Raw genomic sequence first — 24,144 nt, 5'->3', positions numbered from 1 at the left:
CATACATATTATACACACAGTGCAGTGCATATATGTATAGTCTGTATGACTAATTGCTAATTACTCTGATGTTAAACACAATTATAAAAGCAAAGTATTCGTTTTTAAGTATTCATTTCTAAAGGCAGGGAGAAGAGCACTGACAGATGGACAGCATCAAATACGTTATTACAACACAAACCATGTTTGTAATAAACTTTTACATGAGCGGGATATTCGTCCAGGCTGCTGCTCTCAAAGTTACAGCACTGGTCACAGAGCGGGCACACGCCCAGAAACAACACTGCAAGAGTGACAGCGATTCAGCCTATCACCGTTTACGGTAGGTGGGACTTCCGGTGACATTGACAAATCAGTAATGGCGACACAAGAACAACTTAAACATGACAGCAAAACAACACCGAGGGGGAGTGAACTTATGGACAGCAGTCATATTTTGAAGAAATATTATAAAAATTTCATCTAATTATCTGCAATTTCAATCCAGCGAAAAGGTAAAACGACTAACGGTGGTTCGGTTTTGATGAATACTGAGGTGTAACTACTGTTAGGAACTGCTAACTGTCCAAACTTTCTAACACGGACGCAGTTCGCTACATGGAAACCAGAGCCAGCTAACGGGCTATGCTAGCTGACGTTAGCAGATGGCTAAGTTACCCAACGATCGAGCAAAGCGGCAGCGAAAAAACGGCCGAATTTAGGGCTTTTGTGAAACCGCGTGTCTATAAACGCGATACACAAGTTAAATTGTGCGTCTTTAAATGTTAACTAGGTCATGTCAGGTGCTCGACTTTCATCTTAACTTTGATTTTGTCTGCATATCCGTTATGGCCACCAGTTTTTTGGGGAAGCCATGATCCAATCAGAGTGGGCTCTACAGTTGATCGAGCTAACGTTACTGTAACTGTACAGGGACGGTCGGAAAACAGGGCAGCTGGTCCTCCAACAGCGTTTATCTACGTGGCGCTGATTGTTATGCATGTTTTTTGTTTTTCTTATAGGTGTTTATGACATCGCTGTGTTTTCTAACGGTGCAGATACGTTTTGCAGTCACTATGCAGCTCTATAAGTCAATCATGCTATGGCTGTTGAGACCCTGGAAATTTCTGGCTCATAGTGACACTTGTAAGCAGAACATAACGTCAGACACACGTCAGCTAATTCTTTCTATATAAAAGAATCCTTTCACGCAGCCTCGGGTTTTATTATTCTGTGTGCAGGAGAGCTTTGCCTTTAATTGTGCCCTCCTCAAATTTTGCACCCCTTTCCACACCTTCGTGGACAAAAATGTTCACGCACAAAATCTGCCACAAAATACAGCAATAATTTTTCTGCGTGTTTTCATAAATCACCAACTTTAACCTTTTTAAATGAGCAAGCGTTAAATGATTTTCAGAATTTTAACCCTTTAAATGCCGGTTTAAACATTTGAAGCACTGCATTTTGTTTTTACCCCCCCCCCCCCACACACACACACACACACACACAACACGAATTATTTTCCGTATAATGAATAGAATTGGGGATACGGACATGTCAAACATCAGCAACAAGTCTGGTTTGAATGGATTATTATTTTTTGTGTAGTGCACATGTATAATCATAATCAGCATACTTTATTAATTCCTAGGGAAATTATGTGGGTTACAGTTGCTCCAGTACAGTAACATTAACAAAAAGACTAGACTATGTAACAATACAATATTTTAAGATATAAGAAATAAGGAATAATACACACACAATCTGCCATAAAATCCTCATAAAGAAATACATTTTTCTGTCTTTAATTTTTCATAAATCATTAATCAACTGGACTTTCTCTCAAAGACACACATACGTCACATATTCAAAGCCTGGGTATTTCAGTTCATATTTGTTCATATTTCATATGTTCTGTTGTGTTTTCAGTGTTGTTGCAGTTTGCATAATAAATGTTCTCATTGATGAATTAGATGTTGTTTCACACACACATCCATACAAATCACTCCTGGGGCTCCCTGGTGGTCACAGGACTCCATAATACAACTGGCAAAAATACAAGAATTTCATGCATTGGTCTACTATGGGGAAATGGTTGAATATGGTGAAGTACAGTAAAAATGTCAAATATCACTGCTTTTCTTCCAAATGAAATGCTAACATTACAGAATGCATGGTTTTATACTGCAATGCAGAGAGATTAAAAAATGTTGTTTCAGTGAAAGTGAATGAGGCCTTTCTGTCCACGAAGGTGTCGAGAAGGATTATCAGGCACTACACAAAAAATACGAGTAATGAAATTAAATCAGTTTGACATGTCCAAGACTCTAATCACCACCAATGTCCTATTCCCATACTATTTATTATATGGAATCATAATCAGGTTTAACTGTCACACAGGCATTGAATTAACTCAGTGGCTGTTTCCGACATTCTTTGATCACTGATAAACATGATTGATGTTGTTCACAAACAACAGCTAACATATTAAAATCCATTTTCGGATGATATGTGCCTCATCTTGTTTTCATAGAATTAAAATCACATCAGTCATGTTCTTATTTTCCTCCTCTAGCTGTCTGGTACTGGGCGATATGGCCTAAAATCCATATCGCGGTATAATTTGAAGCGTGTGTGGTAACGATATATATCGCGATATATACGTTATACATTTTCTTCTGTATAACGTATTTTCCACACTGTAAGCACACTTAAAATCCTTTAATTTTCTCAAAAATCGAGAGAGTTCCTTATGTATGAATTCTGGTTGTGCTTACTGACCTCGAACCGATTTTGGCTGCAGAAATCTGTTAAAAATGTTTTAGTACAACTTTGGTAAGCCGCACTGCTTGATGGATTGTCAGAGCATTACGGCTGCCGTAGTGAGGAGCTTCGCGGAGTAATCTGGGTCCAAAACTCCGTCTCCTTCAGGTCCCAAAGTCAAATGAACACAGAGTTAAAAACGGTTTCAATTCTTTCAGCTTTAATAAAATGATCAGCGTTGCTGCTTTACCAGGTGTAACAATTAAGTTAGCTCGCTAGTTTCCACCTAAACATTTCATACCATGTTCTGACAGAGATTTCTGAAACTAATTCAAACGTACAGCTCTGCTATCACTTCCAACATAAATGAAGACAGAAAACTAAACAGCAGTGATGTTTGCAGGGTTACTGAAGTTGGACTACCTGGTATATAATGTTGTGCTACGTGATTGCTAGCGACACAGCTATGTTAGCATAACATTAGCACAGTGAAGCTGGAGGATGAACGCCAACTTTTTTTCCACTCGATAAAAGTTAACGTGAGGGATTCTGGTGGTCAGGGACAAATGCAATCGCATAGCAGGATGCTATACACGGGCCAAACTTCAGTCAGGAGAACAACTGAGATTATTCATCCACAATATGATGTTAGTTATTAATATACTGCAACAACATGGGAACAGAGCAGCTGCGAGAGAATTCAACATTAATGAATCAATGTTACGGAAGTGAAGCGCAGTTTTTGGCTTTCCCCGTATTTCAAAAGTGCTTCATCTCTTTGCTGTGACTGTCGTCCAGCATAATTTGCAGATGATAATGGTTGTAGCCGCTGCGATGCTTTCGACCAAAACAGGCGCAGCTTGATGACATCATCAACATGCGCTATCGCGATAGAGCGGTATAGTCAAAATCTCTGTCGTTGGCCAAATTTTTATCGTTTCTATCATATATCGTTTACATCGCCCACCCCTATCTGCTACCTTCACAGGTATTCAGTAGATGTCCGGCCCCTCAGAGACATCAGGTGGTATGTCGCATCCTGGCCCTTCTCCTGGGGCGGGTATGTCCCCAGGGCCCATCTTGGGCCCCAGCCCTGGACCAGATCCCTCACCGAGCTCTGTTCACAGCATGATGGGCCCCAGCCCTGGACCCGGAACACCCAATGCACCTCACAGCATGCAGGGCCAGGGACAAAGTGATTACTCTCAGGACAGCATGTACTCTATGCATAAGGTACAGCGTGCAAACAGTACTACAAACTATGTCATGATGTCATTAGTGCTAAAGGAAACTGTTAAAGTAGATATTTATATCACTCTGATGGATTCAGTTTTTTAAACCTTTTAGTGTGCTCACTAATAAACCGACCAAACTAAAACAAGGAAGGGAGGAAAAATTAGGAAGAAATGAAATACTTTATTTATGCTTTTATATATCACATAAATATATATTAGCTTAAATGAGGGAATACGACATATCTGTTGTTTGATAAATTGATACAGACATAAATAATAAATGTGAATTTTTGCAGTACTTTTATAATCTTTTTATACTCTTGAGTTCATGCAGTGGAGGGTGGAATAGATTTTTTTGTTATGGTAATTTTTAAAGATTTTGGCAGTTTCGCAGTAGAATTACTGATGTTACTTCTGCTTAGGCAGGCAGTTCATTTTGCTGCTGTAATAATCCCAACTTTGGAACTAATAAAGGCTGTCTTATTTTATCTTATCTTATTAATGTTTATTTTTGATACGATTAGAACCATCAGTGTCCTAAATTCAATCTTAAACTGGCAGGACAGTGTGTTTTTGCAGTTAACTTGTGTAGATCTGAAACATATTTTGCGTTTTCAGCCCATGGAGGGGATGAATGACAAGTCAATGGCAGAGGCAATGCACTTTGGTCACATGAAAGGTGTGGGGATGAGGTCTCTCCACAGTGGCATGGGACCTCCACAGAGTCCTATGGACCAGCACAGCCAAGGTTTGAAACCCAAGTCCTTCAGCTCTCTAAGCAGCCTGGTTTATTAACTTAACTTCATCATCCACTTGTGGTGTTAATGTTTCTCAGACATCTTCTAAATATAAGAGTTAATATTAAACAAGGAGGAAGCAGCAGTGTGTTAATGATTAAATAACCTCTAAGACTCATTGGCTTTTGCTCTGATCCCGAGGTTGTGACCCAATTCTTCAAGGCTTTGATGTGTGAAACCTCCTTTCTGTCCACTTAAGGGTACATGTCTCCCCACCCATCCCCAATGGGAGTCCATGAGCACGCTTCAAGTCCCATGTCAGGAGGCGGAGGTGGACCTACACCACCACACATGCCCCCTGCCCAGTCAGGCCCTATGATGTCAATGGATCCCCAAGGAGGCATGTCCAACATGTCCAACATGGGCCAGCAGGTGAGGGGGTCATCTGCTTTTAGTCCAGTACAGCTGCAGCAGCTCAGAGCTCAGATTCTGGCCTACAAGATTCTGGGTCGTGGGCAGCCGCTACCGGAAAACCTTCAGCTGGCTGTTCAAGGTAAAAGGAGCCTACCCACAATGCAACAGCAGCAGCAGCAACCACAACAACAGCCGCAGCCGCAGGCACCAAGTGCCAGTCCTTACAACAGGCCTCCAGGTACGATACAGATTTATGTTGGTACAAATATTTTGTGAGTTTCTTTGTTGTGAAAGTCTTTGAACATTAACAAGTAAAGATAAAGAAGAATTCTGATTTTGTTTTTGGTTCTTTGTTGTACCTTAATGTGAGACTGTAGTGTAGAAAGATGCCTCAGTCAAAATATAAACTGATCTAATTACATAGTTTAGTTTTGGGTTTACGTTGCTGTCAATAAATTGAGTAAAAAGCTTGAAATTGTCACTGAGCCCAGATTGAAACATTCATATTGAAGCTGTTTTGTCTGACAGAGAACAGAGATTTGTGTGATTAATGGTGTAATGACAGAAAAGAGGCGTGAAATAATTTTCCTTTACAGTTTCAAATTGTAACGGACATATTGTTGAACTATGAAATCTGTTATTGTGTTGAAAGGTATGCCAATGGCACCTATGGTGGGTCCCCAGTCGAGTCCCTGCCCAGCCCCGGCCATGCAAGTACTCAGTCAAAGCACAGGACCCAAGCCTTGGGCCGATGGTAAGTTTGGCAGGTGTATGTGGTAAACGCAGGGATCTGCATGTGGCTTCACAGTCAGTCCCACTTTTCATTCTGCCCAGTCTAATCCAACATGCAGTGCCCAACAGATTTTTCTGTCAAATGGCTTAAAGCAGAGAGATCCCCAAGCATTTACTAAAACTTCAGTTCAGCAGGTAAAGGTGAAGAGAATAATGGTGCAGTAGTAATATGACAGAAAGTATGACAAGAAGATGAAATATTTAGAATGAATAGTAAAACAGTCATAAATTAAAAACAGATACAGAACAAGAAAATCTCAACGTCCACTGTGGTCGATTTAAAATTGAACAAACAGAAAAATGAATCTGTCAGAAGCTCAGGGAGATCTTTCTGACAGCTAATTGCTCCCAGGTGAGGACACTGTTTCCTCTGTCATGAGCTCTGGCGTTGTGTTGGTCAGTTAACCGTGTATGAGGAACAGAAAAATTGACCTCCTGAAGCCAAAGGGGGAAAAATCCATAAGATGTGTGTAAGTGCCAGGTTGTCTGTAAACACACAGGTGCATTTACTGAATTGAGAAAACCCTGGTTGATGTGCGTGTGTTCATAACTTCCCATGTGATAATTTGGTATTTAGGAATAATTCCCAGTGCAGAGATTTTTACAGACGGTATTTTTACCTAACGTATCCAGTTCGTCCCTTTGGGGTCATCACAGTGGATCCATCTCACCCTCTGCACCGTCGTCTCTCACACCAATGATCTGCTCATCCTCTCTAACTACATCTGTAAACTTTCTCTTTGGCCTGAAAACTTTCTTGTGTCTTTATAATTCTTTGTGCAGCGTATTTCCTCTCTCTCCTCTGTAGATGTTCAGACCATGTCCTCTCCAAAGATCCAAGCTGAGCTGTCCCTCTGATGTGCTCATTTCTAAATTACTTCCACCCCCATCTTTGTCTTTTATGTTAGTGTCTCCAAACCATCATAGCAGGCCACTCACATCTTGTAAACCTTCCTTTTCACTCTTGCCGCTGTCCTTCCGTCACCTTGACACTCGTCTCCACCCTGCTGCACTCTTCTCTTCACCTCTTTTGTCCACTGTCAGTTGCTTTGAATGGTTGCCCCCAGGTATTTAAGCTCATTAAGCATAAAAAAACTCATGCAGCTTGTTGTGGTTAAAACCAAACTGAAAAAAAACGAAACGATACTGACACGTTAAATTTTTAAAACCTTTTGGTACTGAAGGAATTTGAGATTTTGGTCATGTGGGACTGGATGCAATAACCAGAAGTCTTTGCTCTCCAGGTCAGTGTGCTGAAAATCAAACCATTGCACAGAAGCAGCTCACTCCTGTTGCTAGTGGTCGCCCCTCTCCTGCACCACCTCAGGCCTCTGCTGTGCCAGCTGGGCCCATGCCGGGCAGTTCGGGGACCCCTCAGCCTCCTGGGCAGCAGGGGTCCGTAATGCTCCCGATACAGCACAAGCAGAACCGCATCACGCCTATCCAGAAGCCCCAGGGCTTGGACCCAGTGGGAATCCTGCAGGAGAGAGAATACAGGTAGACACATTCACGTATTCATCAGTGGTCTCACAATAGTGCAAAAACTTCACATCTACACAACTCATCACAATAAAGAATGAAACTGCCTGCATGAAATCAGTGGTAAAGAAAGTTTGAAGATGAATTTATGTGTCGAGGTCAAACTGCTGCACATAACAAACTGCATTGCTCTGCACATGTGACATTACATGTTTTTCACTTGAAACGAGTTTAAGTCACATATCCAAACTTTGACTGTGACACGAAGACTTTGCGAGCAGAGTCTGCGAGCGTTTGACGAGGGTTAAGGTTACAAGCTTTACCCGTATGAATATGATAACGTGAGAAACACTTTGTGGTGGAGCCCCTATGGCCTTTCTTAGAGGTGCCTCGCGTGCTCAATCACAACTCACTGTGATCCCCGCAGGCTGTGTATTTTTCTAAAAACAAAGATTGCCGAAGGAGACGTCGGGAAGCCTCCACAGACCTTAATCTTGTTTTGGCCCTAAGGCTTGTTTTTCTCTCCATAAATTTGATGTTGTTTTGATGATCTCTTCTTCAGGTTGTCTTGACCGAGCTGCATTGGTTTAGACATGACTAGAGAGAGACTTGTCCTCAGTCCACCTTGTTTGTCCAGTGAATACATTGTGAAATACTGTGCCTCTCACAGTGTTGTGGAACAGCACTGCATTATTGTCAGTGTTATGTAGTAATAAATATACTCCTGAGGCTGTTGAATAATCAAAACAACTTTAGATCTTATTGATTTAATGCAGTTTCCCCTCAGAAAGCTACCTGATGATACTACTAAATAAGTAAAGCTCACAGTGTAGCTGCACCATGGATGTGTGAAGAGGACCAGAACTCGTACTGCGGGCAACAGACCACCCAGAGATACAGGGGAAAAACTTTCAGTAAGACTACACAAAACCTGCAGGTTTTATGGTTTAGTTGGACCCAGAGTGTCATCATCTGTGTTAACATGCACCAAAGAAGCTAAAGAAGCACTTGGAAACTAGACTTTAAGCCTGAAAGATACTTATTGAGCAAACACTCAGTATGCACCTGAGGCAATGAGACCGTGTGTTGATGGAGGCTCTAATGAAGGTAACTGCAAAACAAAGCATACGTCAAAAAAGTAAGTGCCATGCTAGATTCAGATGTTGCAGATTGCTGTGAAAAGTGCAATCTGCATCCAAATCCCATCTAAATAGTGTGATAACATGAATCACATTCTATGGCCTCAACAGCTGACAGGTCTCATGGCAAATGGATATAATATTAAAATAATGGATATATTACCATCGTCCAAATTCCAGTGATGTAAATACCTGACAGCATGTGGTGGCCAAATGCCTCAATAAAACACTGTATGTGTGTCCAGTGTCCTGCAGTTTAACCAAATGTCTCCGTAATGTCTCTCAGACTGCAGGCTCGGATTGCGCATCGAATCCAGGAACTGGAAAGTCTGCCAGGCTCGCTGCCTCCGGACCTCAGGACTAAAGCCACAGTGGAGCTCAAGGCTCTGCGTCTGCTCAACTTCCAGCGTCAGGTACGCGGCAGCTGCAGCGTTTCATGTTTCACGTGACTGCATCAATGTAAATGCATAACTGCAGCAGCTCGTAGTCGAATGGAAAGAGCTCACTTTTGTTATCACTGGAAGTTCATCGGATCACCTGCCGTGTGAGTGTGTGCGGCGCTTTTATCGATAAATCCACACTGGGCTGGTTTGCTGCTCAGGTATTCTTAGAACGGAGATGCCATTTCCACTGATTTATGTTAAAGGTACATGTACATACAGAGTTTGGACTTCTTGCTCTCAGTCAACAAAATACATTCATCCACCTAAAAATATTATTATTAATTTGTTTTCTTTAGGCCGGCTTTTATTGTTGTTTTGGTTTATCGACACTTTCAGAATTCTTAATTTCTCTTATGCAGTCGTGCTTTCCCATATGGAAAAGATATTTATAAATCTTATAAAGTTTGTATCTGTCTTGTATGAAACTTGTATGAAAAGCATACAAACAGAAAACAGATATAAGATCCCTTGAAAAATTATATAATGAAACTTGTATGTTTTGGATACTTACTAAAACAATATATGAAAGTAATGAGAAAGTGGCCACTTTCATGAGTAAATCATATATGTTTTTACTATTTCTTTTCCATATGGGTTGTAATGAAGTGGACCAACCCTGTTTTTAAAGGAAGCTCATTCAATCATGCAAACGTTTAATTAGAAGTCAAATTGTTCATTTTAAGCCCTTTGATAATACAATAGTGCCTCAAGCTGCAGCTTAGCACTATTTTCAACTCATACTCAATTTGTACTTTAGAGATACAGGTTAGATTAGATCACTTTAGAGTTTGATAACCCGTTGATGAATATCCCAGCTGAGGCAGGACGTCGTGGCCTGTATGAGACGAGACACGACCCTGGAGACGGCCCTCAACTCGAAGGCTTACCGGCGCAGCAAGCGGCAGACGCTGAGGGAGGCACGCATGACCGAGAAGCTGGAGAAGCAGCAGAAGCTCGAGCAGGAAAAGAAGCGCAGGCAGAAACATCAGGTGAGCCACACCAGAGTCCATGTAACAACCCACAGCACTTATTATATCATTCATCTTATTGTTGTTCTTGTAAAAACTGCAGTGCCATGGAAATCATTAAAAGTAGTGGTGCAACGGATCAAAAATCTCACGGTTCGGATCGGATCACGCTTTTAAGTCACAGATCGGATCAATTTTCAGATCAGCAAAAAAAGACAAAAATTGAACATTTACTTGAAGTATTTTATGCCTGTTAAAAACATTCATCTCTAATAGTAATATTAAAAAATAAATTATGGTTCAATCTAGGGCAGTACAGTCTTTGTATCTACCACTCAATTCAGTTCAATTTTATTTATAAAGCGCCAAATCACAACAACAGTCGCCTCAAGGCGCTTTATATTGTAAGGTAGACCCTACAATAATACATACAGCTCATTACATCGCACTCCGCTGTGATATAATGAGCGGTCACGTAGCTTTCCGTTGCCCTGCAGCTCCACCCATTTGTAGCAGTTAGAGCAACAGAAGATGCCTGGGACAGTTCAGCCATAACTTTAATCTTTTCCTGCTCATACATGCCTGGAACGATCTTGTCACTGAAGTGGACGCGCAACGGGATATCATAGCGTGGCTCAAGCATGTTCATCATAGTTTAAACCCCTTGTTTTGCACAACAGAATACGGCGTCCCGTCTGCAGCTAAACACTGCAGTAGCTTCTGTAATAGCTTTAGCCGGTCGGACTGGGCAGCAAAGGGCTGCTTAAATACCTCAAACTCCTCTGCTCCTCCACTTGGACCGCTAGCGCTGACCATAGCTATCGCTTGACAGACTGACCACGTGCACCATACACATATTCTTTTTTTCTTCTTTTTCGGATCACGTGCGTGCCGAACCGTGGAGTGGGATCGGTTCGGATTACAGATCAACCGTGATCCGCTGCACCACTAATAAAAAGTATTCATGACAATTTTTGGTTAAAAAAACAAAACGCTACCGTCTCATTTCCCACAGTCAAAACAAATGCAACAAAAGCAATCAGAAAACTGTCAACAGTGCGACAGCATCCAGCAGGTCCTCCGTGTGAAAGCAGGTGACAGGCTGACAGGAAGGAAAACTCATGTGGCGTCAGGGTTGTGTCTGCAGTGACGGGAACAGAAACAAAAACTTGTGACTTGTTTTTCAGGAATATCTCAACAGCATCCTTCAACATGCCAAGGACTTCAAAGAGTATCACCGCTCTGTGTCCGGTAAGATGCAGAAGCTCACCAGAGCCATCGCCACCTGGCACACCAACACGGAGCGTGAGCAGAAGAAGGAGACGGAGAGAATCGAGAAGGAGAGGATGAGGAGACTCATGGTGAGGAGCGCCAAACCAAGATAAATCTTTTTGGAAGTCATGTGTTTTCATAAATGCTCAAACTAAAAGTTACGGATATACATGCTGATTATTCACTATAGTGGCTACAAGCATATCACAGCTTACAGTAAACATGTTTGCTGCCAGCAAATAAAGGATCTGGGCCTTCCTACAGCCTGCTGAGCTTGGACCAGCCTGCTGGTGCTGTTCTTATGATGCCAGTTGTTGCCACTGAGCTCAGTGTTGGCTTGACACACTTAGACATCTGTCTAAATGTTGCTCTCTGCATCTGTATAAGAAATGCCCCCAAATGCACAAAGCAGACCAAAACTGAACCTTTCAGAATTAGTATTTAATGTGGGTGATGGTCTCAGTGAGAAGCAGGATGTGACTGTCCACTCGTTTTCCGCTGTTCTCATTCTTCTCTGGTGTCTGATTATATTCCGACTCATTAAATCAGAGCTGGAGTTTGTCAGCTAAATAATAGCACACGATACAAACGTCCACAGTGTCGTGCTGTGGCTCTGCGTTCCTGTTTCGCACTTCTCAGCCCCCCACTCGGCTGCCAGCGCTGTTAGTGCTGCTGAGGCCTCATTACATGCATGACTGAAGAGAAGGGAAACTGTAGAAGTGTCTTATGATACAGACAGTGGAGGACTTTGTGACAGAGACAGTTCACAGATAAGGTCGCTGGTGTGCAAATACACAGTTTAGCCATTTAAAAGTCTGTTTATTAGTTTTTTAAAATTATTGTTAGCATGTTTTGTAAAGGATCTATTTGTAATCATAATAATAATTAAAGATCCTAAAGGGTAAACTGGCAACTATATGAGTGCAGTAGAGTTAATTTGTAATTCCATCCTGTTATTATAATGGATCATTTACACTTCACCGTTACAGCAGCTCTCGTCTTTAATTTGATGTCACTTTGGCTCATCCAGGCAGAAGACGAGGAAGGGTACCGAAAACTAATCGATCAAAAGAAAGACAAGCGTCTGGCCTACTTGCTGCAGCAGACGGATGAATATGTGGCCAACCTCACCACCCTGGTGTATGAACACAAAGCTGCTCAAGCTGCCAAGGAGAAGAAGAGGAGACGGAAGAGAAAGAAGGTAGGAGGACGAAGGTCAAGTGTGTGCTCTGTGCAGCACTCAGCTTCAGGCAAACATAAACACAATAAAGTGGCTGCTGCTGTTTATCCTTATGTGTAGGATATGTGGCCTGCAGTGTCATATTCAGTTCAGGGCAGTTTGTTTGCTCTTCTCTCAGTGTTCTCAAATGCTCCTGAGTAAATGACTTCACTACAACTACACTCACTGGCCACTTTGTTAAGTGCACCAGTTCAACGGTGCATTAATGCTCATGTTGCAGCGACTCGGTGTGTGCGGCCACGTAGGCCAAGACAACCTGCTGACGTTCAAACCGAGAATTAGCTCAGGGTCAAGGACAAACGGGGATTTAAGTGCCATTGAATGTGGCGTGGTGGTTGGTATTTCTGAAATGGTCTGGAAAAGAGAAAATATCCGGTGAGCAGCAGTTCTCTGGGTGAATGCCTTGTCGATGTCAGAGCTGAATGGCCTGACTGCTTCAGGCTGATAGGACAGAAACAGTAAGACAAGTAGCCACTCACTGCATACAAGGCATGCAGAAGAGCATCTCTGTATGGGCGACAAACCTCCAAAGCAGCACAAGACCACTGGTGTAAGCTAAGAACAGGAAGCTGAGGCTCGCAGGGTCGACAACAACAGGCTGGATAAATGTTACCTGGCCCGATGATTTTTGATTTCTGCTCTGATATTCAGACTGTAGGGTCAGAATTTGGAGTAAGCACATCCTGCCGTGTATCAGCGAGTCAGGCTCCAAGTACCAACAGGATATTATTTAACAAAAACACCCCAGCTATTGTGGCTGACCTCGTCCATCCCTTTGTGATAACGGTGAATCTGCTTCCAGCAGGATAACATGTCACAGAGCTGCCTTACAGTAGTTTCTTGAACATGAAGAGTTCACTTTATTTAGTGGTTCTTCACAGTAACCAGCGTCATGGATGTGCAGCAGCTCTGTGATGCTGTCGCACACAGTATGGACCAAACTCTGTGAGGACTGTTTCCAGCTCCTTGTTGAATTAAGCAGTTCAGAGGGTAAAAAGGGCCCCATCCTGGTCCTAGCAATGTGTACCTAATGAAGTGTCATGTGAGTGTACAACAGGAACACAAAGAGCACCTCAGATTTTCCATTCCCTCTAACCTATTATTATTATTATCAGTGTTTTTCCAGCTTTGATATGAGTCAGTGTTTTGAAGAAAATGCCATCTGATTGGTTGATGTGTTATTTATGTAGAAGGTGGATGGCGATGGTGAAGGCACTAGCGCAATTGGACCCGATGGAGAGGTGAGTGACTGTTCATGTTAAATGTAAAAAGTGTTTTGTAATTTGATCTGCAGCTAACTTTGAGTTTACTGAACGCTACCTCATCGTTAGCACGATTCCCACTCTGCAGCTTACCTGCTCAGGACTGCAGACAGAGTCGGTGCTGAGATGCGACAGCAGTGGACATTTTTTGTGGAGACTAAAAGTGGCAATAAAATCACACGAGTCCTGCACTTATGTTCAACAGGTGGACACAAACATGAATGAGTGACAGTCGTACTGATGGATGTGTAAATAATCAGCTGTCGAAAATCAGGCACTTCTGTTTCAAAGACTTTTTCAGGGTTCACGTCCCCCAGATGTCGACAGATGTTCGCTCTTTGTCCTCTGAATGTGTTTAACTTTCAAAATGAGTAACGCTGATAATTATTCCTCTCGTGCATTTGCTGAGTCTTTTATTGTGACTGCTACAAAATCCAACCTACTCTGACAGAAAAACGAAACAATAAGGAGGCGAACAAACAAACAGTAATTATCCATTGAGAGGCAGACTGCACCCTGGGCGATTGTACAACAGAGGCGTGTTGTAAACAGTCCTCCGAAAGCAAAAAGACGTCTGTGCTGTTTGTTTGTTTGCAGTCGTAACTTTCCACACTTTTTAATCATGTTCCTCTGTGAGCTCCAGAAGCTCAGGCTGAACTTTGATGGCAGGTTTGGTGAAGCTCTCATTGATGTTGTTTACCTCTAAAGGCAACTTTGGAGGTCTGAAAGTTTGGTTCATGTTGGGATTCATTAGTCTCATTTTTTCCGGTGAAAATAATTTATAAAATAATAAACAAAAGCTTTTGAATTGTCTGTAGAATTTTATGTTTTATAGCTCTTGTTTAATTGGGGTTATGGAACTAATGAAAAGTGTTTTACGTTCATGATATGCAGTCATAAAAGCAGCAGAAGCTCAGGTTACATCAGCGGTGGCTGATGAAAGTGAAGCTTTGTGGTTTATGGTTCTCGTTTCTAAATGGATTTGAAGATCTATATCATACTTTGATCGATATCAAAGTCCGCCGCTCATCTTAAAAACTTAACAGCTCATATCTTTTCAAAAAAAAGTTAAAAGACTAAAGTTTGAAGATGAGTTCAGATTTGTTTATGCATGCTGCTTCTTGTGTTTCCTCTGTCCTGTAGCCCATGGATGAAAGCAGCCAGATGAGTGAGCTGCCTGTCAAAGTGATTCAGACTGAGACCGGGAAAGTTTTGCAGGGAACCGAGGCCCCAAAATCCAGCCAGCTGGAGGCTTGGCTCGAGATGAACCCCGGGTGAGTTGCACAGCACTGTTGTCGGCTTCTGATCTCTTTGAAACGAAACCGTTGGACACTCCAAGATTCTGCTGGTGGCAGTCTTTGTGTGTTCGGCCACGGTGGCTCGTAATGCTCACACAGACTGCATTTTGTAACGCCGAGAACAAAACTTACCAAAATCAATTCGAAGAAAATTCTTTCAAGTCTAGAATTAAGCATTGCTATGTTTTTCAGGGCGTCATGCACATCAAGGTTTGTGAACGCGATGACTCGAGAACGAAGCAACATAGGAATTTCAGACAGATGCCAAATCTCAGATAAGCTTGGATCTTAGTGACCTTGGCCTCGAGGTCAGAGGTCGAGTTTCCTGAAAACCTGGCGTGTCTAATAACTTGAGAAGGAAGTCACCTCGGATTTTGACGTTGATACCAGTCTTGGCATCCTCGATAGAATTCATGCATTTTTATGTAGCTGGTTTCTCAGTGGAGCAATATGTAGCTGTTCCACCTGACACTGTGTCCATGAAAACACATCAAACTACACTCGCTGTGTTCCCTCTGGTCACAGCACACAGAGTCCACGGCTGTATCCCAATTCAGGGTCTGCAGCCTTAACGGTCCACAAGGGCCGCGCACTCAAAGACCGCTAAGGCCGGAAGTGCGAGGCTTGTGAAATGGGACGGTCTAGCCTCCGTCGCGCTGCCCAGGTTGCCTAGCAACCATGATACTAACAGCTGGAAACGTGTCATACAGCTTTGTTTGACAGAAATGAAGGGGAACATATTTTGTTCATTTGTTTGTTTCTACATGAGCGTTGATCATTCTCTGTAGGATTAAGCTCAACTATTGAACGCCGTATATGTTAAAGTAAAGGCTTTAAAACCAAGTTAGTACAAACGTCACTAATGTCACATGACTTTGCCGACATGTGGCCAACAGGAATGTTTTATGTTCTTCGTTATTAAACATTTGCACATAAATAAGTGACATAATATTCAGTACTTACTTAAAGTTCACTCTTCGGCCGCCCCTCATCCGCCGTTTTTTTCTGCAAAATTATCCACACCCACCGCCGCGCTATGCATTCTGGGATATGTTGGGCCACGAAGTCTACACCGCCACAGCCTTAAAATTCAGGGAAATGAAGGACGCATTTGAGGACTGCATTTCGAGCAGCCTTCGGATTGGGACAGCCTTCGGCGTGTCGCTGTGACGTAATCGGCCTTCAAATGCGGCCTTTAAGGCTGCAGACCCTGGATTGGGATACAGCCCCTGTTATCACTAAAGCACCCGTCGTTTTCTCCGTAGCACCTCCAGGATTGCAGGTGTCGCTCTGTGCAGCAGAACCGTGAGCACGATCAGGTGGAAAAGATTCGTCATTGCCAAGAACACCAAGAGAAGAAAATCCAGTTTGACTTTACACGACTTTAAAACAAAAAGCAGCAGTTTCATCTTCAGTGAAATTATACTGAGCCAGAAAAATCGTTAAAATAAAAAAACACAAAAGAGCACGAGCTGCTGCAACAGGCAGACAGTTACCAAGGCAGAAAATGACTGAATTAATAACATTGGCTAAAATGTTTTAGATTTTTAAATAATATTTAATAAAACTAGGAAACGTTGAAATTCTCCTTCCACACTCTGATGATATTGATAGTCTGAATATCAATATCCCCGAATCAGCACATCTCCTTCATAGTTAAACATGTTTATAGTGTGAATCTTTTACTCGCTCTGTTTATTTATTTATAAACTCTCTTCACTATCTGGAGAGTTGTTGCTTGTTAGATAAATTCTGCTGAAGCTCGTCATTATGTTTCTGTGACGGGCACAGATGTTTTAATGAGGCTTTGTTTTTCTGTTGCTTCTTTTGAAACAGGTATGAAGTGGCCCCGCGGTCAGACAGCGAGGAGAGCGGCTCAGAGTTTGAAGAGGAGGTAGAGGATTTTCTCATTAATAAACTTTATATTGCACAAGATCCACCAGGGGGCGCTGTACACTTTATTATCCACATCAAAGTTGCTCCTTTGTTCCATCTGTGCTGCTGTTATTTTATTAAGCACGCTCACAGTCATGTGTTATCAACTTTACCTTATAAGGAGGAAGATGAGGCGTCCAAAGGAGAGACAGAGGAGAAGAAGATAATCGATCCCAACGGAGATGGAGCCACTGAGAGAGCTGCCAAGAACATCATCGAGTATTGTATTTCCTTCTGTTATCTCCCATTTACTCGGCATGCTAGAAAGAAGCGTTCAGTTCACATACGCTGGAAGTTGAGTGTGTAGACTGTTTTTTAACAATCTGAAACCTGATTTTCCCTGCAGGAGCCTCACAAATAAGCAAATAAACAAACCTCTGGCTGTCTTTGTATTGGATGTGGATTTCCAGAGGAGCTCAGACAGTTATTAGTCTGAGCTCCCGGGGTCAGGCCTCAGTTAGGCGCCATTAAATTAAATTTGTAAGCTGGTTCAGTTTGAGTTAGAATACTTTCAAATGCTCTCTGTCTCAAATGATCAAACACACATGCAGGTCAGCCAAGCAGGATGTGGATGATGAGTACAGTGTTCCTACTGGCCAAACCAGCTCCCAGTCTTACTACGGCGTGGCCCACGCTGTCATTGAGAGGGTGGAGAAGCAGTCGTCACTGTTGATCAATGGGATGCTCAAACAGTACCAGGTACACACACACGTATACAACATGCCTGCTTTTGTAGAAGCTGTCTACTCCTCCCTGTGCCTGAATCTACCAGAGGTCTCTTCCTGTTAACAGGGAGTTCCTTTTTCCACCATTGCCAGGTGCTCCTCGCAGGGCATCAGTGGATTGTTGAGTTTTTCACCCTAATGTTGTATCTTTGAGGGAACTCTTTGGTCCAAGGAATCCAATAACATGACAAGAATTTAATAAATGAGTCAAGCAAGTCTACATTGGTCAAATTTGCAAATAGATCGAGGGAACATATAGAAACACTTGTTGTGAAGCTTCTGCTTTTTTCCAGCTTTGTGCCAAACAGTGTGTCAGATGTGTCCTTTATCCTAGGCTGGTCTAAAACGTCGTTGTTGCCTTTAACTGGTTCGACCTCATTTGTAAGCGCTACACTGGAACTTTGGCGTGACCTAGCAGGGCCTCCTAACTGTTCTTGGACAGCTTGTCCTGATTCTGGCTGAACAGTGTGGCCCAGTGCTGCCACCAGTAGACACGTCTAATTTGTCTTGAATGCCCTGTGAGGACTTGAGTTTCAGTTCAGTTCTACCGAGTCTGTGAAAAACATCTAAAGTGTCCAGCTGGAGCAACAGAGCAAGATGTTGAAAGTCTAATGAGATGGCAGAACGCTGCACAGAGATTTGCAGCGTCATGCAAACATATCAACTCTTTCAGCAGCTATTTTATCTTCCATCAACAACTATGTGCAAAACAGACGTAATGTGGATTTCAGGTTAGAGAGCAATCCACCAGGAATGTCTGCTTGCATGTGGTTGAAACTGGAACTTCTTTCCAAATGAAAGTTGAGTCAGACCCTCTTTCAGCAGACCGGCTCCTTTCAAATCAGCGAGAACTGATTTGCAGAGCTAAACTTTGTCTAAATGTATGTCTGCATGTTCACATGGGAAGCCGCTCTCATCTCCCAGCCTGTCTCTAATGTGATGTGGTGCACATCCATGGGGCATTCTTAAGCACGCGTGGGATCCACCCGAGCATTTGATGTGTGATTTGAGAGGCATTAGACAAAGTCATGCAAACACTGAGCTTGCATGGGCAGTCAGCAACTTGATTGCAAACAGAAATCAATATGGCAGCTTGTTTGAGACCAAAACTAGTGCAGCAAAATGTATTTATAACAACATGGTAGCAATGAAGTATGCAGGTGCTGAATATGTTTTCATTTTAGATGAAAAAGTCCAGTCTGAGTGCTTTCAGTTGTTTCCTGGTTACAATGAATGGGAGCAAACGTTGGCTGATCTGCAGAGAAGGAACATTTTAGAGACTGTAAAGTTCTCGTATAAGTTGCAAACATTGGACCACATTGGATCCGAGCTAATACATTTGAAGAATTCAATTAAAACCTTTGGACACCCCCTTACATGCTGTAGCTCTCACTGCAACTCAGGAGCACCGCTGCTGTCAGCTTTAAGCAGAGTTTACACGACAGCTGAAGTAACAGACTGTCTGCATACAAACAGCTTTAGCTGTAATTGGATCTTCATTCTCCAACTTTGCGCTAGTCTAAAACAAAGGGTCAGTGGATGACAGTGTGTTTAACGCGTAGTTTGATAAATGACTTCATTTGGCTTTTTACCCACAGAGGTTTTGATTGTGACTACAGTGACACGCGCTGGCGTTCAGTTTATTTGGACTTGATGGACTGCATCATTACTGTGTGTGTGTGTGTGTGTCTGTGTGTGTGCGTTTCATCAGTTTTTGTCAAGAAAACAGAGTCTTGTCATGCTTTCTGTTCTCATATATTCTAAATGCATTTTGCAGTCCATGCACGTCTATTTTTGTTGTAAATATGAGTGAAACAGTCCAGCTGTCGAGTCTTGCAGCGCCGGCGCCAACTTCCTGCTGTGCTTTCAGTGCCACCAGTAACAGCTTCATAATCATCAAACGCTACCTTCAGCATGAAAACAGGCCACAGATGGCAAGAAGAAGTTCTTATAGATGAATGCGATTTCATTTGATAAATGCGATGAATCCACACCTCAAATGTTAGTTTTATATTATTGATTCATGTAAACAAGCATCACGTTTCGTGGGAAAAAAGCCTCTCAGCCTCCTAGAGGTCCGAACTAAACTTAGTACCTTGATCAGAAAACTAAACTTCCTCTTTATTTCTCTTAACCTTTAACTTAAGCCTACATGTGGGACTAATAAAGATTTATCTTAATCTTAATCAGCAAATTAGGTGATAGTTAAAATAACAGCTCGAGCCTTAAATGTATTTATGTTCTTCAGTGCAGGTAAATTAGCCTCTGCTCTCTGTGATGATGTCCTAGTATATTTACTGAGGGCGTTGCCGCCCTCTGGACATGGAAACAAATCGGTTTCAGGTTTTCTGAATATTCCCGAGTCTGTGGGCAAAGAGCTGGTGACTGTCACAATCTTCGGTCATAGATAGAGGCTTTGTAAACAAACACATCTCCTGTTAGGCACATGAATGCGTCTTAGTCAAGCCTGTCTGCCTGTAGCGATGCAGACACCCTCATCTCGTCTTCAGCTGCAGCGTACATGACCGTGAGAGACATATTGGCAGAGATCTGGAACTGGCAGCTGGGTACAGCTAGCATTTGTTTTCTATCCAATCACGGTGCAGTCATCCTGTTTGTCTGATTTATGGTGTGCCAAATTTAAAATGAGATATGGCGCGCTGCTTGGGGAAAATTGGACATCCATTAATCGGATCAAACGTCTGCAGTGTCAGTGTATATATAGCAAACCTAAATTCACAGAGACTATGCATTCAGTTGGGAATTTCTTTTCACAACCTTCATCTCTGCAATTAGCTCTGCCGCTGCATGCAGTGAAGTATTGTGCAGTTTATTGGTCACCTTTTCTGTTACCACTGTCCTCCTGACCTTTCCTCAGACCGTCCTTCGCTCGCTGATTGTTTCCCCACAGAGTTATTTTTCTCCCAATGCTTTAGGATATAAAATGCTGTGGTGGCAGTAACATCAAGTTAGCCGGCAAAGCTCACAGTGAAAAATGTCAACTTAACTTCTTCTAAAGGTCTAAAGGTTTGCACATTTACAAGTACAGAGGCAGAAGAAATGCCTTTAGATTCCATATGTTTGGCAGTTCTTTCTTTTAGGCTGTCACAGCTAAAGGCACAGCATGACATCATGGATATGTGTGTCTAGTTATGTTTAAAAACTTTAAGACATGTATAATTTCTGCACTTTTCTGGATTTTTCTGGATTAAGTCTGCCATGTCAGAAAAAGTCACTTGTCCCAGAATCCAAAATTCAATCAGTCAGCAATAAAAAAAAAAGGATCAAAGATGAGTTTCAGTGTAATCTTTTGTCGCTTTAATGTCTTTTTTTCTTCTTAATTCAACTTAATTTCACGGCGTATGTTTACCTGTCGCCATCTGCACCCCACCCGCAGTGGCTCTGTGCCCCGACAGCAGGCCCCGCCCCACAGTTTGAGAAATCAAGTGTGCTGCTCCACAGTGGGATGCTATAGAAACAAAGATTGCACCAACAAACGTACAGAGCTGGATGTTAGAAGACATTAGAAGGCCCGTAGTGCTACACAGACCATCCTCAACATGCAAGAAGCTTTTATGGGCTGCTTTAGCTTCATCACCTGATTGTTAGGACTGCCCTATGATAGGATAAACACAGTAGTGCAAGGATGCATTTACTTGACTTGTTGCAGGTGCCTGTGATTGCCTTCATATCTGCTTTTATTATTCACAGCAGCCAAGGAGAGCTCCATTATTCATGTTGGAATATAGATGATTGTAAACTCTGGACATTATTAATTGCATTGTCTTTTTAACATCTAGTTAGACGTGCATTTCTCCTTTTTCTTCGTCTTCACCGTTTTATCGTTTGTGTGTTTTGTGTGCACACAGAGCACGCTCATGCTTTCCTCTCTGTGTTTTAGATTCAGGGGCTCGAGTGGATGGTGTCCTTGTACAACAACAATCTCAACGGCATCTTGGCTGATGAAATGGGGCTCGGCAAAACCATCCAAACCATCGCCCTTATCACCTACCTGATGGAGCACAAGAGGCTCAATGGTCCCTTTGTCATCATCGTTCCTCTCTCGTTAGTACTTCTCTTCCAGTATCAATCGTGGCTCTTATCTCGCAATGTCATGACACCCTAAAATCTAACATTATTAGAGTCACCTTTGAAAAGAACTTCAAATGATAATCATTCGTGTGAAGGCTTTCTTTTTGTTCGTGTATTAGCAGCACTACACGTAAACTACCCTGAAGGTCCTTATGAGTGCTCCCTCACTCCCTTCCTGTCCTTTTAGCTATTTCCATCGGTGCCAGGAACCTGTTTAAAAGGCATAGGCTATATTTTATCAGCTTCAGCCTTGGTACATGGACTCAGCATTCATTTGAAAAAGCACAAACAGCTTTTCAGCATGACTGCACCTGGAATTAAGGGGCGCTGTAATAAGAAAAAAATGTGTGTTTTTATATCTTTCTAATAGATTTGTGCTCTCCACACGCCCCTGTAGACTCACAGTGAAATAGCCCGAGCAGTACGCGGGCTGTAATGGAAAGCAGGAGAGTTGGTGTTTGCGCAAGTGTCAGGTGTTCACATCCATCTCACTGTGATAAGTCCAAATTCATGCTTCGTAATTATTCTAACAATATCAAGTACAGTGCATACTAAACAGGGTACGAGAATACTACTGCAGATATTTTTCACTTTGCAGTGTGGAAAGGGTCCAGCTGCTCACAGCTGCATTAAAAATGCATTGTGCACGAAGGTGCTTATTGTTATTGAAGTTAAATTGGTCTTCTTAGGCCACTTCCTGTTAGTATGAGGCGGATGGAGGCACGGACAGACACTCACACATACGTCTTTCAGGTCTCGCTTCTCTTCTGAATTGTGGAGCTGCTGGTTTGCTTTGCCTGTGATAATTGAGGCAAGGTGCAGAGAAAAGTTCAGCCAATCAAATTGCATTTATTCAGATACGTCAGTGCAGCTGCTTGGCACTCAGATTGTGTTATTGAAATAACCTGAGAGAGTACGCTAGGGACGGGTGCAGCTCGTCATTCAACATTTAAACTGCAGGAGAAATGAATCATTGCTCTGAGTAATCAGAACATCTCATGTAGCCAAAGCAGTGAAGTTCATGCTAACTGCTAATGGAAGCTTGCCCTGTGGGAGAGATACCACCTGGATATGACATCACTGCTCTAGTGACTGCAGCAGGACAGAGGCATTACATCATCAATAACGTTTATGTGACCCTGCACGCCCCTCAAACCACACGGTGTTCTGGTTATGGCTTTCTTTTCTTTACTGTGCTTTCACAGTACTTTTTGGGTTTAGCACAGTCTTCGGTCCAATCAATCAGCTTGTCACCAGCTCCCGGCGTCACTAAAAAGGGAGAGACCTGATTACGCCTGCTGCACCACCGCTCCCCTGCTGCAGAGCCAAAGACCTCACCTCTGCCACAGTTTAGTTTTTTAACCTGCTAAAACAGCACAGGAGGATAATTAGCATGTCTGAGTGTGTTTTTGGCCCGAATAAAGATGCAGAATTTTAGTACAAGGCCGTGTGTGCATCTCATTATAGGGTCAAAGGAGCCAAATTATTTGATGGCAGTTTTAATGATGAGTAGAGAGGCTTGTATTTATTTCATGTGTGGGGCCGCTCACACAGTCCTCACGAACACTTTATAACTGTGCAACATTAAGGCTAGAAACAACCCATAATGCATTGTTGTCCATTACAAAATAATATCTGATAATGTGAATAACTGATGACTTTACGGGGTGTGGTCGAAATAAACTGTTTTCAGAGTGTGGGAATATGTCCGATTACTGATCCAGCTTCATGAAGTGTGTGATTCCCCTCATTGTTTTTCACTTACAAACAGCAGGAAACCAGCGTGCTGTTGTTCAAGGGTGAAAATTCAAAGTGGTTTAAGGCTGATGAAAGTGTGCGCCTTGTGCAGAGTGCAGGAAAACACTCGGCTTTTTAATTGTTATTCCTTTTAATGTTGGTTTCTAACTGCAGGTGTTGGAAGATTAGAGTGAACAATGGTTGTGTTTTTAGAAGCAAGCCTACTTTTTAATGATTAATGAGCAGAGCACTTTTTCTTTCTAAGTGATGGAAGCTGAGCGGAGGCTTAATTCGCTGCTCAAGGCCACTGTGTGTAACGTGCTCTTGAATATGCGTAGTGTGCAAATATGGAGTAAAGCCTAAAACTGTCTGTTTTTTAGCACACAGCAGTTTGTCCCAGTGTGCCACTGAGCAAGAGCTCATCAAGTCTCTGCTTTTGTGCATTTTCATGGTTTCTTTGGTTGTTTTTGTAAATGAAGTGTTGATGAATCTGTCGTCTTTGAAGACTCTGCCTTTACTGCTAAAAACATTCTGACCACATTTAAATGCTGTTTTCAGGACCTTGTCTAACTGGGTCTATGAGCTTGACAAATGGGCTCCGTCTGTGGTTAAGATTGCTTACAAGGTGAGACAA

At 42.4% G+C, this 24,144-nt stretch overlaps 1 protein-coding gene across 2 annotated transcripts in view; it reads left to right on the top strand.

Moving 5' to 3' along the window:
- The first annotated feature begins 343 nt into the window (after positions 1–343).
- The window catches only part of smarca2 (SWI/SNF related, matrix associated, actin dependent regulator of chromatin, subfamily a, member 2), a 57,722-nt gene continuing 33,921 nt past the window's right edge, over positions 344–24,144 (top strand). For both annotated transcript variants that reach the window (XM_005921928.2, XM_042220122.1), the window contains exons 1-17: positions 344–494; positions 3,731–3,975; positions 4,596–4,725; positions 4,974–5,366; positions 5,781–5,882; positions 7,165–7,417; positions 8,825–8,951; positions 9,797–9,970; positions 11,137–11,310; positions 12,252–12,422; positions 13,652–13,702; positions 14,867–14,997; positions 16,858–16,915; positions 17,078–17,175; positions 17,508–17,655; positions 21,583–21,746; positions 24,069–24,135. In XM_005921928.2, coding sequence (XP_005921990.1) covers positions 3,742–3,975; positions 4,596–4,725; positions 4,974–5,366; positions 5,781–5,882; positions 7,165–7,417; positions 8,825–8,951; positions 9,797–9,970; positions 11,137–11,310; positions 12,252–12,422; positions 13,652–13,702; positions 14,867–14,997; positions 16,858–16,915; positions 17,078–17,175; positions 17,508–17,655; positions 21,583–21,746; positions 24,069–24,135 — 2,475 coding nt within the window. In that variant the 5' untranslated portion in view covers positions 344–494; positions 3,731–3,741. The remainder of the gene's footprint in view (positions 495–3,730; positions 3,976–4,595; positions 4,726–4,973; positions 5,367–5,780; positions 5,883–7,164; positions 7,418–8,824; positions 8,952–9,796; positions 9,971–11,136; positions 11,311–12,251; positions 12,423–13,651; positions 13,703–14,866; positions 14,998–16,857; positions 16,916–17,077; positions 17,176–17,507; positions 17,656–21,582; positions 21,747–24,068; positions 24,136–24,144) is intronic.

This window comes from Haplochromis burtoni, unplaced genomic scaffold (genome assembly GCF_018398535.1).
Source record: "Haplochromis burtoni strain Fernald_Lab_line unplaced genomic scaffold, NCSU_Asbu1 Contig_43, whole genome shotgun sequence".
In the NCBI taxonomy this organism is placed as follows: domain Eukaryota; kingdom Metazoa; phylum Chordata; class Actinopteri; order Cichliformes; family Cichlidae; genus Haplochromis; species Haplochromis burtoni.
This window is presented reverse-complemented; position numbering and strand designations above follow the sequence as displayed.